We start from the raw sequence: 13626 nt of genomic DNA on the forward strand, positions 1-13626 counted from the left end.
GTCAGCCTCATTCCGGCCTCATGCGGAGTGTGGAATCATGGCTGAACGTGGAACTTAATCCAAGGCTGGACGTGTGCTTGAGAAGCCAGCGTCCCCAGTGCCTGCTGCCTGCTGCCTGGATGGAGACGCTTCGAGAGCCCTGTTAATCCCGTTCACCTCAAACACAGGACGAACTCTCATCAGCAAATCCCAGCAGCAAGCTCTGCTGCCACGTTCACCGTGGACACTTCGGAAGGGAGCGTATGTGCTCAGCCCATGTGTGGTTCGTAACTATGCCAGCGTTGCCAAACCCATGAAGCTGATCTCTACCTCATCCGCATAGTAAAACCCTAGCAAAGCGCTAGCTTCCTGTCTACCGTCAACCACCTCCAACTTAGCAGTTGGATATCGTTTACATTTTGGACAACGTCCAGGCAGAGTTCACGGGGTCAAGCTCGAGCAGGAAATGGAGCGTAGCCGTTGCCGAACGTGCCGACTCGCGCGGGTTCCCGCCCAGGCCCGGCTGGGTGTCGGCGTGACTCCGAGGCATCCTGTCTAAGCGCGGCCCCTCCTCCAGAACCAAGTGCTGACCGCAGCTTCTAGCGCATGACTGGACCGCCTCGCCAGCTCCGAGGAACATGCCCACGGGGCGGGACGGTGACCTCGTGCACCATGAGGCCATCACCTGGGAAAGTCCTGCAAGCCTGGTCCATCCGCCCCAATAAAAGACCCTCACATCTTACACAAACGGCGTTTGCCACTGAATAAATGAGGCTCATTATCAGTGCATCTGAATATGAATATATGAAATACTTTACAAAGAATCACCCTGAATTGGGTCTACAGCAGGGGTGCCCACAGTTTTCAGCTTGCGAGCTACTTATAAGATGACCCAGTCAGAAAGATCAACGTAATGAGCACCTACAGCATATCATGGTCTTTACTGTTTGGGGTTGTTTCTTTGGAGGTGTTTTTACAGTTTGTATGATATTATTCGCAAGAGTAAGAGTAAGAGTAAGAGTAAGAGTAAACTCTAGACAGTATACATGTTCAGATGTAGTCAGTGTGAACGTCAGCCACTCTGATCTTTTAAAAACTCACATGATCACAGCAGGTTTAAATGTATAACGGTTCACGCCACAATATTTACGTAGGCCAGCGTTTGTGGCTCAAAACAAACACCACTCCATACAAAAAATCATGACACGCAGGGTGAACGACCGCGCGCGCGCTACACAATCATCGTCACGCAGATTAGCTCAGGACCGACGCGAGAGCGCACCGACGCGCGTCGCACGTGCGGCACGTTGCGTTAAAAAACGCGCTCACCTCCAGATCTGTCCGAGCTGCAGGATGTGAATGACGGATTGCAGCAGCCATACGCAGAAGGCGCACGAGGCCGAGCGCGTGTCGTTAGTCCGGGCTGCGGTGCTGCTGCCGCTGCTGTTGGACGTGGCGTTGCTCTTGCTGGCCGTGGACGCCTGCCGCTGAGGCGCGGACGGGTGCGCGCCGACGTCCGCGTGCGACGCGGAGCGGCTGAGCAGCTTCGCGTCCGCGTTGGGGCCGCGCGGCGCGTCGCCGGCGTCGCTGTCCGCGGTGCTGAAATCGTGCGCGAACCACCTGAAACTGAACACCTGCACGGAGAACGAGCCGAGCGCCACGAAGAACAGGGTCAGCCCGAACCACCAGTACTCGCCGCGGAGGCAGTAGTCGACCGACAGCCACACGTCGGTGCCCACGTCGGCGAAATACACCGCCACCGCGGCGAGGATCCACAGACAGTCCCACACCGTGTATTTCTGCTGCTCCCCGCCGAGCCGGAGACACGTCGAATCGGAACCGCCGCCGCAGCAGCGCGACTCCCCGTTGACGAAGTCCGTCTCCCCGGTTCCGGAGTCCGGCTGCGATCCCGGAGCGAGCCCGTGCACGGATCCCGAGTGATCCGAATTCTGCAAAGGCGTAAACGCCACGTCGCACTTTTTCATTTTCAACACGCCGTCTGATTTAGCGGCCATCGCAGCGGCTTCGTCTTCCCGTCGCCAGCGCCGTCTCTCCCGTTCCCGTTCTCGTCCTGTCTTGGGTTTGCGTCTTCCAGGCGGAGAGACAGTGGGCTGGGCGACCTCCTCTTCCGCCAGCTACAGCGCCGCCTGCACATCACAAAGCAACACTTCCCTTTGGTAGCGGTTCTGAACCATATGCTCTCTCGTGGCGCTCACTTCAAACCATGACATCATTGCTTTGCAACTCTTCCTCATCATCACGGTGTTCATCACACGCAGCGCAACCCCAGACTTCACGGATTCCCCATCTTAATTCAAATTTAAACAATAAAACCCCTTTGTTTTATCGCTTTATTCGCTTTATTTAAAGTCTGTTGCTGTTTTTTTTTTGCATTCGTTTTTTTTTCTGCTATTTTCATCGATGGTACCCAACTGATATTTGGCACCGCAGGCTCTTTGGTTGTATCAACACACAGAAAGGTGAGTCGATCATGGAGGGTGAATGATATGCTGTCATAAAAATGCCGAACAAGTGGAAAATTAGCTTGATCGTCGATAAAAAAAGCAATAAAGCGATTTCTTTGAGTTATCCCTGAAATAGGGCTTTGGAAATAGCACCGAGAACCGCCGTAAACAAGTCACAACAGACGTTGATAGAAGCTCCATCACTCCGGACGCGTTACTGCCTTTGTGCCGGCTGGGCTGACTTGCGTCATTATTACATTTATTGGCGCCCTTGAGTCGCGTCGACGCGGTGCCGAAGACACGCCCTCCTCTCGCCGAATACGCGTGCACGTAGCCCGTGATACCAGAAACGGTGTCAGAGACGCTCGGTGGATGATGGTGCGCGCTGGCACCAGCTACATCTACCAGATGACGAGACGGGATTTTAAGAACAAACCTTACAGTACTGTGTCCATGGGTCAGATACCGCCCACTGTGAACTAGCTAACACATTTCGGAACGGTAATACCAAGACAGTATAAAACGGTGGTGTCATTCTTTAAACTGACGGACGCTGCTGGCGAGTTATTTCGTATGAACAGTGAGCTACAAATCGATTAGTTTTATGAATGAAAGACTCTTCTTCTAAATATTCTACAACAAAGGAATGAGAAGTTAATGACGTGCACACACTTGTGCGTGAGGGGGCGCGCAAGAAAGAGTGTACATGTGTGTGTGTGAACGGGAGCGTGTGTTAAGAAGAAGAAACAGATGTAGAAAGAAAGCAGCACCCCGTACACACTCACCACGGTGCTCTGCTGGTCACTCAGACTGTCATTCGTGTGCCACCTGGTCAAGCATCGGAGATGACACCATCTGTCATCATCAGCTGTGCAGGCCTCTGGCAGCGTGGCATGACTTTTGGGCTTGGCTTTAGCATGTCCATTTCAGGCCACACTGGCGCACACACACTCACACACACACACACTTTATATATTTATTTTAACATTATTTGCCAGACACCATCATCCACAGCAATTTACATATTTATCAACACGACAGGACATCTGTTTCCTGAGGATTGATCCCGTGACCTTGGTGTGACTGTTCTACAGACAAAGCAAAAGAACAGGTGTGTGAACACTCGTAGAAGTTACAGGACAGGTGTGTGAACACTCGTAGAAGCTACAGGACAGGTGTGTGAACACTCGCTACAGGACAGGTGTGTGAACACTCGTAGAAGCTACAGGACAGGTGTGTGAACACTCGTAGAAGCTACAGGACAGGTGTGTGAACACTCGTAGAAGCTACAGGACAGGTGTGTGAACACTCGTAGAAGCTACAGGACAGGTGTGTGAACACTCGTAGAAGTTACAGGACAGGTGTGTGAACACTCGTAGAAGCTACAGGACAGGTGTGTGAAAACTCGTAGAAGTTACAGGACAGGTGTGTGAACACTCGTAGAAGCTACAGGACAAGTGTGTGAACACTCGTAGAAGTTACAGGACAGGTGTGTGAACACTCGTAGAAGTTACAGGACAGGTGTGTGAACACTCGTAGAAGCTACGGGACAGGTGTGTGAACACTCATAGAAGCTACAGGACATGTGTGTGAACACTCGTAGAAGCTACAGGACAGATGTGTGAACACTCGTAGAAGCTACGACCACCATCACAGCACCTATTCCTGAGTGTTTGTAATGGATCGGGTTCCAGAGCTCACCGAAAATATTTCAGCTGAATAATGAACCCTTTCCAGCATATGCTCCTCACAATTTATATTTCTTTCAAATTTGTACAAATTCTCCACCACAATGCAAATAGTCTTAAATGAGTTAGAGACTATAGAAGAACATCGAAAATGATGAAGATAATGCTTTTGCATTGAATTTTTATATAATTTTCTCTCCAACTGTGGCAACGGACAAGCACGTGAGAACTTTAGTCTCCCTACGAGTCTTTAATTAAAAAAAAAGTCTGTGAAAGTAAATCAAAAGAAAGGAGTGTCCTCACAGAAGAGACTGTCCACCCAGTGTCCTCCCAGCACTGTGTTAAGGTGGTCTCCGTGCCAGCACTGCGTCATGCAGTCGATGGCAGCTATTGATGAGCGGTTCCTCCTTAAATCGAGAGATCTGTTCGAGACATCGGCCGAGGGGCTGTGCTCAGGGAGCACTGCAATATGTGTGGAGTCATGGCTTACGTCATGGTTCGGTCACTGAAAGCATGGTCATATCAAGTCACTAACATCACAGCTAGGTTAGGCAATTAGTTATATGAAGTCATTAATGGCACGGCTAAATCATTAATAGCACGATTTGTATGAACTCATTAATAACATGGTTAAATCATTACTAGCATGGTCTGGTGTGTCCCGGCCTCTGCCAGAGTTCACAAAAACCACCTAACGCAGCGTGAATAACACAGACCTCGGGAATAAAGCCTCAGCATCAGTCCAGGGGAGCAGACAGTCCTTTGAACGCTGGAGGAAAGCTGCTATTACGATGCAGGTATTGTCTTTTTCAACAGAACTTCTGCAGACAACACACACGTGTGCCTCCGCTGCAATGGTGGATTCAGAGCACAGTAGAACAGCACCAAACACGAAAAAAAAGACCCCAAAAGCATGAATTATTCTGGCACGTGCACTAAATCTCGCAAGGCAGCGTGCATGCGTAAAATGTAACCGGGCCATGAGACCACGGAGCGGCTCATACCGCACGCTGCCGTTGCCCAGCAACAAGGCAGCACTTCTCTGGGTGGGTTTTTTTTTTTTGTTTTTTTTTTTTCCGACGGACGGTGGCCGTGTGTCAATACGGATACCAGAACGGATTCTCTCGCAAAGGTGGGCCGGGCAGAAACAAGAACACTGGCCTCGCCCACATGCGGCATGGGGCCCGGTTAAAATACCCAGCAGCTGGAGGTCGGTGTGAAGCGTTGTCCGACGGCCCAGATCCAGCCTGGAACCTGGTGAGAAACTTACATCCCAACTGGGTTAAACAACCTCCAGCTCTCTCAGGGGTGAAGATGAAACTACATAAAAAATGAATGATCCAGCAAGCTGTAACAGAAGCACAGAACACAGCGTCAGCTGCCCACAAGATGGACAATGTGCATTACGGAGTGACAAAGTTTGACTCCTTCAAGCAAACGATGTTCAGATGTTACAATTTGAAGAGCATTCCAAGAATTTGTTATTTTATTGTGATTTCTATTTCTGTCACTCTGTCAGTCAGTTCTGCTCATCTAACACCCGTTGGCATGGAAACCCCCCTCTAGTATCGGAGCTGTCTAGGTTGGTGTGTGCGTGCGTGAGTGCACGAGTGCGTGTGTGTGCGCGCGTGTGTGTGTGTGTGCATGCACGTGCATGTGCATGTCTCTCTGTGTAAGACGCCCTGTCATCCCGAAACTCTAACCCCACTGCGGCTGATGGTCAGTGAGACGGGCGTGACGTCAGGATGCTTCTGGGTGCAGATATCTGCAGCACCTGCTGCCTCCGTACCCCACACAGAGGAGACCGCAGCGTGACATTTCAAAATGACACTCAGTCTTCTTCAGGGGAGGAAGAGAGAGAGAGAGAGAGAGAGAGAGAGAGAGAGTTTGTACCAGAAAACCCTATAGAAGAAGCCTTAATGGTCTACGTACACATCCCACGCTTTGGGTGGTTAACTGACTATATTTAGACTTTCTTATGGGTGAGTAGAGTAGACACCATAATGAGATTGGTAATTCACGGAGGCCTAATTTAGTGGAAAATTAAATTGACATTGTGCAGACAGACATAATAACATCACATCTGTATTTATCAGGGAGAAAAAGAGGTGTGTCTCAACATTTCAGGCAGCAGCTATTAAACACATGAATAGCTACAGCCTGAAATGTACATGTATAGACAACGCCATGAATATAACACACGGGAAGACAGAAAACAGGAAGACAAAAAAACGCAGCGTGGATCCCAACCACATCTGACAACATTGGCAAGAAGCGGTTTTCAGAGCCCCTCTAAGTGCACACGCTTCGGAAAGAACGATGATTTTGGACTCCTTCACACCGCCACCGCGCCCCTCCAGGCCCGAAGGAAGAATAGCCAAGGTGGGGGTGACACCTGGCTGGTCAGAACCCCCCCCCAGGGGCAAGAGCTCAGTTCTGGGAGGGAGGAGGAGCACGGACGGTCCTGCTGTGCCGTCCCGGGCCCGGAGTCTCCGGACGTCCTTGTGTTTTCTACTCCCACACGGTTCCCTTGTGAACGCGTGTTATCTTTCTGTTAGTGACAATGGCTGCAGGATTTGATGACATGCAAATAGAGACTAATAAAAAAAACCGTTTAAGGTGACAGACAGTTTTGAGCTCCACATATTAGCTTGCGTTCGAACCCTGACACAAACCTTGTAGCCTACACACCGTAAGACTTCATTAGAATCTGTACAGCCTATTTTAAAGCTGGATAGTCTGGAATTGTGCTCATCCTCTCTAGGGTACATACCAAAGTATTAAGATTTCACGCACCGAAATTATGCCACCGGGGGGGAAAAAAACGAAGCCTCTAATTACGTCATGCGTCTGGGACGATTACCAGCGGCTGTCGTTTGCTCCGGTTGCTCATAGTAACGTCTCCGAGTTCCCTGTGCCGGCCTCCGCGTTCTCCGCGTTTGACTGCAGTCTGGAAAATAAGCAACTTACAGCACTGCCAGACTCAACTGAGAATAGTTCCAGCAGAGAAATTTAAATGTGCTAACCTCTTTATAAGGCAGCCCTTTTCATCTGCAGAGAATGTCAATCAAAAAATTGGCAAGCATGAAGCCGTGGGTAATCAATAATCTATTCAGTATAAAGATGTGTTTTTAGAACGATTTTTGTACAAAGACAAAAGGCCTTCTGCCTTTCAGCACAATTAATTTATGTAGCCCGATTGTGTTGTTTTATATAGGCCTAAGTAAATATTGAAATGATAGATTGATTTTGTGTAAGAATTGCCCATCGTTAGAATGTGGACTGTGCACCTGTCAAGCAGCAGGCTTGACTCTTTTTTGCCAATGAACTCTCTGCTTTTGTCCGCTGGTGCCAATTTATTTTGATACAGTCGGTTGATCAGCATTCAGCCGATAAGTTTGCCTCGCGCTGCTTACGCAAACTAATGAAGGTCAAAGGAGACACGAACGGCATCTTAAGAAGCGACTATTTCTCTCGGTCTCGGAGCCGGAGAGGGCCCAACTCGTACCGTCCCGCTGAGAATACGTGCTCTGTACTGACGGGCACCGGAATGAATATGTGCTCACATGGCATCTCGCAAAAAACCCGCACTTACATAGTGTGGCTTAACTGAGAGGAAACACCTATTCACGAAAACCGTGCAAAGACGTTTTGTAACTTTTGTAAGACTACAGTGACATTTTAAAATTCGAGAGTAATTTCCCGTGCTTAAATGTCCTTCTTCGAGTTGGGAGCTGAAGGCACACACGAGTGACCCCCGTGATATGTAACCTATTTTCGGAGGCTAATGTTACCATCTGGATACTGGGGTCAGGCTGCATGTCAACACCGTAGTGCACCGATTTCACATCAGCCTCAACCGCTGATCTCAGACCAGTCCTTCTGGTCTCTCTAATCTTCCTGGAGCACCACAGAATTCTGCATAGACAATCAGAACATTAAATATTCATGACATATAAGCATACTGTAGGCTATGCCCAGACAGACAGTATGCCATAGAGGTTCCTCTGAAAATGGATCTTTGGGGTGTTTTCCTTGCATAAACGAAAACAATTGAATTATGGATTTGAACCGTGATAGAGAGATAGTGTCATTAAAGCCCAGCTCCCTCCTACGGGGCACCAGACTCTGTTGTCATGGATAGCGTTGTATTCCTGCCCAGTGCCTGTATCTTCTCCGAGCCTGGTCCCTTCTCCAACACCCCAAAGACCCTGGAGTCATGTAGCCTACCAGAAAAGCCAAGCGTCAAAACGCGTTAGGCATCGTGTTCGGGCTTACCTCAACGGCTTATTCTAATCAGACAATAAGTAAGAAAAATCTGCAAAATATTATCATTGTCCATGCTACAGCTATAGAGGAACGTGGAGGTTATTGATAATTTACACCAGAGCATCATGTTTTGCCTTATTCGTGTTTACAGGCTATCCTCTGTTTTCATTAATTAGGCATACACAATGCTTCGAACTGCATTTTGGCCTGCGTATACAATTCGATAAAACATCACAGGATGTCCTTTCAAGGTCACGTCCACGGAGACCCTCCCCTGTCACCGCGCGCCCCGCTCTCGACGATGCGTCCTCGCTGTCACTATTGCGCAGAATACAATTGCTTATGTCACTTTTGTTCCGCGAGCCTCGCGGACCTTTTTTACTGACAGCATCATCGCGCTCGAGCGTTTCACCTGTCAACGCAGCTGCGCGTTCGGCACCGAGTCCAATAGAGCAATGCGCTCCGAGAAACCTCTCCACGGCCTGACAGCGGCGTGCCCAAGACCCCAGTGGTGAACGCGCAGGGCCAAGACTGCTAGATATGAAAGTATAAAGACAAAATGAGAAGTAGAACGCACTAAATGCAAACCTAAACCTTTTTAGTCATACAAAAACACACAACCAAGTTCACTTGTGTCGACGAGTGCTGACAGGGACTGTACTGTTTAACTACACAGGCATTTTTTACTCTCTTAATCACACAGTAATGAGTATTAGCCTACAATCTGTCCTCGGGGATGAATTTATTTTCAGAAGAATTTAGGCTAATTGAAACTTCTCAACCATTCAGTCTTTGAAGTTAACCAGTCGTTACTAATGTAGCCTACAATTCCTCACCACGCTTCCAGTACCATTTTCATAGGGCAGGTATTGCTCTGCAGAGAAATATAGATATTTCTCAAAATAACACCAAAATCTAGCACTTAGGAGTTTACTTAAGGTATGTAAGGTATTTTAGGGTGAGAATTTAACACAGTTAATATGCTTCCAACTCTGTTGTCATTCAGTATTAAATGACAGCGGCACCGTGACGTTTGACTGAAGGACAATACAGTGAAAACGTAGCATGAAAGAATACAGAGTAGGCTACTGGCATTTTAAGAGGCATATACACCAAATGCATAGTGGCATTCATTAAAGTACACTGCTCAAAATAAATAAATAAATAAATAAAGGGAACACTAAAATAACACATCCTAGATATCAAAAAATAAATTATTCCAGTTTGAAATCTTTATTTCATTGTGGAATGTGTTGAGAACAAAATAACAAAAATGATCAAAGTAAATCAAAATTATTATCCCATTGAGGTCTGGATTTGTAATCATACTCAAAATCAAAGTGGGAAATCAAATAACTGATTCAGCGTCAACGGAAATTCCTCAAGTTAAAATGAGTCTCAGTATTGTGTGTGGCCTTCACGTGCCTGTATGACCTCCCTACAACGCCTGGGCATGCTCCTGATGAGGTGGCGGATGGTCTCCTGAGGAATCTCCTCCCAGACCCGAATTAAAGCGTCAGTCAACTCCTGGACAGTCTGTGGTGCAACGTGACGTTGGTGGATGGAATGAGACATGATGTCCCAGATGTGCTCAATAGGATTCAGGTCTGGGGAACGGGCAGGCCAGTCCACAGCATCAATGCTTTCATCATGCAGGAAGTGCTGACACGCACATGCTACATGAGGCCTAGCATTGTCATGCATCAGAAGGAACCCAGGGCCCAGTGCACCAGCATATGGTCTCACAATGGGTCAGAGGATCTCATCCCGGTACCTCTGGCTAGCACATGGAGGTCTGTGCGGCCCTCCAAAGAAATGCCTCCCCACACCATTACTGACCCACTGCCAGACCGGTCATGCTGGAGGATGTTGCAGGCAGCAGATCGCTCTCCACGGCGTCTCCAGACTCTGTCACGTTTGTCACATGTGCTCAGTGTGAACCTGCTCTCATCCGTGAAGAGCACAGGTCGCCAATGGCAAATCTGCCAATCTTGGTGTTCTCCGGCAAATGCCAATTGCCCTGCATGGTGTTGGGCTGAAGGCACAAGCCCCACTTGTGAACGTCAAGGCCATCATACCACCCTCATGGAGTCTGTTTCTGACCAGTTGAGCAGAAACATGGATATTAGTGGCCTGCTGGAGGTCATTTTGCAGGGCTCTGGTACAGCTCCTCCTGCATTTCCTTGCATAAAGAAGAGTTAGTGGCCCTGCTGCTGGGTTGGTGGCCTTCTACGACCCCCTCCATGTCTCCTGGTATCTGCTCCATGCTCTGGACACTGACAGACACAGCAAATCCTGGATGAGCTGCACTACCTGAGCAACTTCTGTGGGTTGTAGACACCACATCATGCTACCTCTATGGAGAGAACTGACTAAATACCAAAGTGACCAAAAATTCTGCCCAAAAAGATGAGAACAGAGAAAAGGTCTGTGGTTCCCACCTGCAGAACCTCCTTTATAGTCTTGCTAACTGCCTCTCACTTCTACCTATTCTGACCTACGTCAGCACCACCCGCTGTGAGGACCGGCACCGTAAACATAAATGAAACATACACATCTCATCAGAACACAATAGACCCATAGGGCATTCGGTACCAAGGCCTTTCAAAGCACACACACAAGTACGATATTCAAATAAATATGAATTCCTTATTTAGGCAACAGAAAACCAGTAACTGGATTACCCAGTATCTATTTTTGTTACGCCCTCATGTGATACCGCTAAGCTTAAAAAGCTCCCAAATTGTTCCCCAAAAACAACTTGAAGAAACTGTTGAGAATTTTACTGCCTTTTTTTCTGACTTTTAAAATCAGTCATGGCTACATGCCGCACTTCAAAAAAAAGTACTTACGGTGGATCGAATGGAGTCGAGCCTTTCATGTTATTCCTAAATGTCGCCTTTAAATTAAAAGCAATTCGAAAACATTGACGAGTTGTCAGGATGTGCAACTGCGGTCAAAGTAATGCTTCCCCTACAGGGCCAATGGCTTCGTGGTCTAACCACACCTCCTTGGCCACGCCACACCTCCTCCACCTTTTCATTCGGACCTACCTGCAGGAGCTTGAACTCGCCGCTCAGAAATGACACAGATATATAAAACGTAGGTAAAACAAGAACAGGTGGTTTACAAAACGACTTTAATGCAGTTTATTACTGACGGGAGTTCGTTCTGCAGAGCCGTAAAGCTGGGTTTCTTTAGTTCACACCATCCTGCTTCAGGAGAAAGGGAACCAAAATACACGTCCAAACTCGTCTCGTCGCCACCTTGACATCCAGCTTGTGTACACAAGTCTAGGAAAATCTCAGGATCATCTCCCCCACCAGAAGAGCTACAGCAGCTGGTAGAACCTTCACCATCTCAAAACCACAAACAGCCCCATTAGCTTTAATTTACTGTTATTCGTTCACTTTATTTTCGCTGCACTCCTTTAAGCACGAGAATCACTACGAAACGCATTTATCTAATTAAGTGGTGCGAATAAATTACAGAATGCCTTCAATACCAATTATTATTGTACCTACAGTGGCCTTCAGAGACGCAAGGAATAAAAGTGCACATAAAGATTGTCTAAGACCTATAAATGTAAATAAGGGTAAAACCATGCGGAGGTCCGTCTGTGTCTTTGCCGACACACAAACTTAAAACGCATTTAAAACGCTGCCCGCTGGCTTAGACATTCACGGCTGTGCCCCTCGCTCGGATGTCGCTGTGAAGGGGGCAGGAGTCTCCGTGTTCTCTGAGGAGGCTTCACGCAGGACGCTCACGAATGTCCAGGGGCAAAAATGAGCGAGGAAGGTAAAACCAGTGGATAAAACCATTTCTCACTTCTTCCGGGGCACCTTTTCACCCAGAGGAACTTCTTCCATTAGTTTCTGACGACAAACAAATAGAATCCAAAAATCAAGACATTTCATACAGGAAAAACGTGTAGATTTAGAGGAACTCCCAAAACGCAGTGCACTGCAAGCACCTTCAGTAGTCGAGCGCTGTACATCCTGTCATCTTCGCCCTCCCCTCTAGCCAGTTCCACTTGGTATCTTCTGCTGGCCAGGAACAGCTCATTGGCGTTGAAAAGAGGAGCGGGGTCAATAGAATGACCATTGATGAGGCTAACCAGGTATTCACGGTAGTGCTTCCTTTATGTAAACAAACAAACAAACAAAAGAAACGTTAAGCCCAGTAGCTCAGCAATTGTAACACACCCCTCGGTCATCAGCAGAGGACTAGAGCATCCTATAAAAATCTGATCAATTTTCAATTTCAATCTTGTGAGCTTTTGCTTTCAGTGGATCATTAACTCATGAGCGAAGTCTCGGTGCAGTTTGAAGGTTCTTGCTCTTGTTCTTGGAGGGTTCTGGACAGTCCAGACTTTAGTTCTGGACCGGCAGAAGGTTCTTTGGGATCTGGACTGACAACCTCTGCTCCCGACCAATCAGTGTGTGCGATCTACGAGACGGTTCCTGTAATGTCGGAAACCGCGTGTACGGCGACAGCATAACAGCTTGTGGGGTACAACATATGAAACGGTACGTCATCGAGGGGCCGACGATCAAAAACACGTCTGAATTAAAAACGTAAATTCAAAGGATTTGAAAGAATGTAAAGACGTGACTCACTCGCATAAGCCCGCTTGTCCGGGCTGGGAATGAGCTCCGCACGCGCTGTCTGTCTGACGGGACCCTTCGTCCTTCTGCTCGATCACACCACACACACCTGACACACACACACACACACACACACACACACACACACACACACACGTGGGAAGAGAGGATTTGTATGTGCGTGTGCATGTGTGTAGTAAGAAGCAGAATGTTTGAGAGAGATATCAGAAGGAAGAGGGGGTGGTGGGATAACGTGAAATTGCACTCGCAAATTTGAAGGTGTTTGTGATTGTTGGAGGAGGTTCGTTTCCTGTACTAATATAGACTCGCAGTCCGAGGGGAAATAATTGAACATTACTTCTAAATGGAGAAAAAGTATTTCATTACACGTTTATTTTTTAACTTTCATCACAGATTAAGTAATTTAACCGCACTGTCTTAGAGCCGAGAGAGAGGAGACCACACCAGTAATGAACCTCGGATTATACACAGAGAGTGAGACACAGGCAGATAGACAGATAGAATGAGACACAGGCAGATAGACAGATAGAATGAGACACAGGCAGATAGAATGAGACACAGGCAGATAGAATGAGACACAGGCAGATAGAATGAGAC

General features: G+C 47.8%; 2 protein-coding genes across 3 annotated transcripts in view; both read right to left on the bottom strand.

Annotated features, from left to right (window-relative positions):
* xkr4 (XK related 4) overlaps nucleotides 1-2661 on the bottom strand; it is a 40511-nt gene extending 37850 nt beyond the window's left edge. The window contains 1 exon segment of the mRNA XM_076981924.1: nucleotides 1309-2661. Within this exon segment, the coding sequence (XP_076838039.1) occupies nucleotides 1309-1994 (686 nt within the window). The 5' untranslated portion in view covers nucleotides 1995-2661.
* Nucleotides 2662-11521: 8860 nt separating this feature from the next.
* The window catches only part of rnf31 (ring finger protein 31), a 15134-nt gene continuing 13029 nt past the window's right edge, over nucleotides 11522-13626 (bottom strand). For both annotated transcript variants that reach the window (XM_076981922.1, XM_076981923.1), the window contains exons 21-23: nucleotides 13021-13117; nucleotides 12375-12540; nucleotides 11522-12276 (exon numbers count right to left, since the gene is read on the bottom strand). In XM_076981922.1, coding sequence (XP_076838037.1) covers nucleotides 12226-12276; nucleotides 12375-12540; nucleotides 13021-13117 — 314 coding nt within the window. In that variant the 3' untranslated portion in view covers nucleotides 11522-12225. The remainder of the gene's footprint in view (nucleotides 12277-12374; nucleotides 12541-13020; nucleotides 13118-13626) is intronic.

This window comes from Brachyhypopomus gauderio, chromosome 19, assembly GCF_052324685.1.
Source record: "Brachyhypopomus gauderio isolate BG-103 chromosome 19, BGAUD_0.2, whole genome shotgun sequence".
NCBI lineage: Eukaryota > Metazoa > Chordata > Actinopteri > Gymnotiformes > Hypopomidae > Brachyhypopomus > Brachyhypopomus gauderio.